This window comes from Capsicum annuum, chromosome 11, assembly GCF_002878395.1.
Source record: "Capsicum annuum cultivar UCD-10X-F1 chromosome 11, UCD10Xv1.1, whole genome shotgun sequence".
Lineage (NCBI taxonomy): Eukaryota > Viridiplantae > Streptophyta > Magnoliopsida > Solanales > Solanaceae > Capsicum > Capsicum annuum.
In genome coordinates, this window is record NC_061121.1 from 225,163,437 (window position 1) to 225,168,295 (window position 4,859).

General features: G+C 26.6%; 1 protein-coding gene and 1 pseudogene across 1 annotated transcript in view; one reads left to right on the forward strand and one right to left on the reverse strand.

The window, feature by feature from the left end:
• Positions 1–1,963, forward strand: part of LOC107846204 — a 67,898-nt pseudogene extending 65,935 nt beyond the window's left edge.
• A 1,912-nt stretch (positions 1,964–3,875) lies between these two features.
• The window catches only part of LOC124888991, a 9,036-nt gene continuing 8,052 nt past the window's right edge, over positions 3,876–4,859 (reverse strand). The window contains exon 3 of the mRNA XM_047400275.1: positions 3,876–3,893. Within this exon, the coding sequence (XP_047256231.1) occupies positions 3,876–3,893 (18 nt within the window). The remainder of the gene's footprint in view (positions 3,894–4,859) is intronic.

The following is a 4,859-nucleotide window of genomic DNA, read 5'->3' on the forward strand; positions in this document are numbered from 1 at the left end:
TCTTATATCATAGGTTTGGATGCTCCGATTTCCTACCGTGCATAGACAGATTCAGATTCAGCCAGCAGTAGATTTAGAAGTGAGTCCTCATCTATCGAGGATATGCTTTATTTTAGTATTTCAATAAACTCAGTATTTCAGTAGAGGGAGTTAATTGGGGGATTGTCCCATCAACTTCACTTTCAAACAGTTTCAGTTAGAGGCTTTTCAGACTAATTGTCAGACAATGTTTAGTTTTACAGACAACTTTATCAGTATTTAGATTTTGAACCTTATGGCAATTCATCCAAATTTTGCATTTATTTCATGATTATTATACAGTGCTCACAGCAAATATCAGTCATGGCTTAGTTTGTGGTCCTTCGGGGTCGTAAGCACGTGTGACGACTAGGGGTAGTCCCGGGTCGTTACAATAACTATATATATAGTGTGTGTATATATTGTAGTATATATAAATTAGTATATATCTTGTAGTATATGTTTTATTTAAAGTAGTACATATATTGAATGGTACGTATATATGTGTATATATTTTCTATAGACTCTAAAGTAGTATATATTTAAGGTATACATGTGTATATTTTTAATAAATTAGTATATAACTATATATATAATGTATGTATATATTGTAGTATATATAAATTAGTATATATCTAGTAGTATATGTTTTATTTAAAGTAGTACGTATATTGAATGTAGAATATAGATTCTAAAGTAGTATATATTTAATGTATACATGTGTATATGTTTTATAAATTAGTATATAACTATATATGTAGTGTGTGTATATATTGTTGTATATATAAGTTAGTATATATCTTGTAGTATATATTTTATTTAAAGTAGTACATATATTGAGTGGTACGTATATATATGTATATATTTTTTGTAGACTCTAAAAGAGTATAATTTAACGTATACATGTGTATATATTTTATAAATTAGTATATAACTATATATATAGTGTGTGTATATATTGTAGTATATATAAATTAGTATATATCTAGTAGTGTATATTTATTTAAAGTAGTACATATATTGAATGGTGCGTATATATGTGTATAGAATATAGACTCTAAAGTAGTATATATTTAACGTATACATGTGTGTATGTTTTATAAATTAGTATAATCTTGTAGTATATGTTTTATTTAAAGTAGTACATATATTAAATGGTACGTATATATGTGTACATATTTTCTATAGATTCTAAAGTAGTATATATTTTAGGTATACATGTGTATATGTTTTATAAATTATTATATATATTGTAGTATATGTTTTATTTATAGTATATACATTTAACTAACGTACAGTCGTATACGTGATTACATGTGTAATTGTGTATATGTTTATATGTTTTTTAAATTCTAATGTAGTATATTCTATATATATAGTGTATATATATTGCGTGTATATTGTTTAACGTATTTAAAATGTATATAAGTGGGTATATATATAGTGTATATTGGAGAAAAAATATTTAAATTTTTTTTTTTTTAAGTTTTGACCGGTGTTGACCAGATTTTTGACCGGGTTTACATGGGGTGGACCGGGTTAGGTTTATTGGGTAGGTCCCGGGTTGTTTCTAAAAATATTACTGTTGAGCCCAAAACCGGACGACCCGTTAAACCTGGTCCAGATCCGGACCGGCCCACAACCCGGTTAAAAGTGAAGGGCCAGTTCCGGGTTGACCCGGCCCGACCCAGTTAACAGGCTTAGGCCCCAACATGAGTACCGAATGCTGAGTGAAAACTTACCAAATAGAAGTTCTCCTTTCGTGTAGATATATATCGACTCGAATTTCTTCTCATTTCTTATTTTTTTAGGTTCCCATTGTCTGGACATTCTTACTGCAAAGCCAACTGATCCAGAATGGCTAACCATGCAAAGGAAAACAGAAGTTCAAATCATTGAAGGATGGATAACACAATACTATGCTGATCTCTGGAAAACTTCTTAATATTTATTGTTAATCTTCATCAACATAAATATGTGGATATGAAAACACATATCTTAGATTTATTATTTCAGTATTATACTTCAGATACATGTAAGTTTTCATTGGTAAGTTTTTAAAGTGATAGCTAATGTTTTATGGCATGTGATAAAAATGGCTATTTGCCATTTAAGGTATGACTGAAGTTTTAAGTTTTGCAAGTTTAAGTCATTTTAAATCAATTTCAGATGTGTAAGTTGTGTTGGGTGTACGATCAAAAGTTCACATTGGTAGGTGAAAGGATTGAGAAGCTACATATAATTAAGGTGTACGTCGTAATTGTATGAGTCCTTTTTAGGAAAATCATGAGTCTTGGTCCAAAATGAACAATGTAACACCATGTAAAGAATGTGGTTGGATTGACTGAGTCCAACAAGTCAATGTCCAGACATTCACGTCTAAAGTTTGAAAAATAACATAAAAATACACAAGTCAATGTCCAAAATCTTCACTCTTGCAGAGTAACTGTCAAAATTTCAACTAATTATATCTTCATTTGATGTATCGAGAGCTAATTATGTATCTTGACAGACTCAAAATAGAAAAAATATATGGGGAGCTAATTACGTATCTACAAAGAAAAAAATGTATCTTTTTTGGATGTATTCGGAGCTAATTATGTATCTCAACAGACCATAATTGAAATCTTTAGTAATTATAAAAAATATAGAATTTTTTTGTAACTAAGCTTCAAACTGTTGGGATTTATGATGTTTGCCCTAAAGTTCCGTTTAGGAAAGCCTAAATGCAGAAGTTTCAAGTGGTTAATGGATTGTTACTTTTACGTTTATCATGCAAATCTCTTTTCCTCGCTGCTAGAGGTTAAGAGAGATGCATCTATTTGAACCATATTTGTAGTACGACTATTTTTTTCTATATTTAAAATCTTTCTTTATTTTTAAAGTTAAATTTTTATAAAATCTTTGATTACTTACTTAAAACTTTTACAATTCTTATTCTAATACTTTCATATTTATTTCTGAATTTTTTAAATTTTCTTAAAATCAACTTTAGATGATTTCAAATTCTTAAACTAATGAAAAAGATATTAATTATCACTAATTCTGATGACTTCTAGTAAGAAAATGTTTACTATAATTATTTAATTAATTTTTAAATTCTTAAATATTAGAAAAATAGTGAAAATATGATTTTGCCTAAACCAGAGACTTTTAATGAAGAACAAAAATTTAAATAATATTTCTACAGCCCTTCATACTTTTAATATATTATTATAGATATAGATTATAGATTATAGATTATAGATAAATATAAATATAAATATAAATACGTATCAAACAACCATGTTGGGCTGGTGGCAGCTTATATGCTACTATCATTCTCTTGTCATAAAACTTAATTACTGAAAAGAAAAATATATACTAGTGTCATTTCATTTTCAAGTAAATTTGATAAAACAATTAAGGTAAAGTGTAAAATATTTTTTAAAAAAAAAAAATGCACACATATGCAAGTACACATAGAGTTCATGAAACAATAAAATTAGGAGTCCTTTTTCCATATAAAATCTACCTGCACTATTGATAATATATTTTTTTACTATATATTTTGGGACTTTAAAATTACAAATAAGTTAATTTTAAATTATTAATTGCATATGAGAAATTAAAAATAAAAATGAAAAAATATTTATCAATTAACATTTATCTATCAAGAATACATAATTAATTATTAACTTCTCAATTAACAGTTGTTTATCAAGAATAGATGATAATTTATTTATCGTAAACTTCAATAATATACTTAAAAAATTTAAGAACTTATCTCGAATCACAAACAAATTTATCATCTTAATCATAGATACTATCAAGATTTCATTGAATAAGGAAATTCTATATATAAACTTATTTTTCTCCTACGTACGTTTTGGAACCTGCAAAAATAAAGACAAAAGAAAGAAGTAAATGAACTATTAGAAGATTTATATTTTTTTCCTTCACAAATTACTTATCAATACTTGAATAATATAAATTCTAAATAAATTAAAGGAAATTAAATTCATACGAACAAAAAAAGCAAAAGAAAAAAAACAAAGAGAATTCAAGAATTTTCCAAAAAAAGAAAACTTATGTGAAATACAGCAAAAGATGTAAAAGTTTATCTATTGTATGCTTTCAAAGTGTTTTCTTTTAATAATATAGGACATATTTATCTATAATCTATAATATATTAAAAGTGTGAAAACCATTAGAAAAGTGATTTGAACTGTTTACCCTTTACTAAAAGACTCTTGTTTAGACAAAACTGTTTTTTCACTGTTTTTTAATTTATTATTTAATTATTTTTATTATATTAATTAGACTTCCTAAAATATATGGGACTCCTAAAATATTCCGGTTCAAGAAATCATATTATAAAAGTATGACTGTGTTGTTTGTCATACAAGTATTCCGATCACAAATATTTAATTTGCCTAAGATGATCATCCAAACCATTGATCTATTTGCAAAAGATCTTTTATGGAAAATAAAAATCAATAATTAGCAATGGAATTATATATAAAAAGATATTCCGTTCTGTCCGAATTAAAAAAAATGAGTTCCAAAACTTAACAAATGTTTGAAATATTTTTTTGTCATTATGTCAAAACAAGGCGTCCTAAAACTAACAAATTTGAAAAAATAAACAATCGTGCGTGTTGTTTTATTATTTTTGAAAAAAGACTCAAATATGTCACTGAACTATCAGAAATGGCTCATTTATGTCATCCGTTAAAAGTTGGGCTCATTCATGTCATCACTGTTACAAAACTGGCTCATCCATGTCATTACTTTTAACAGCCGATTTTTAGAAAATAGCTTTGTCACGTGGCAGCATATTAGAGGTCCACGTCATTTTT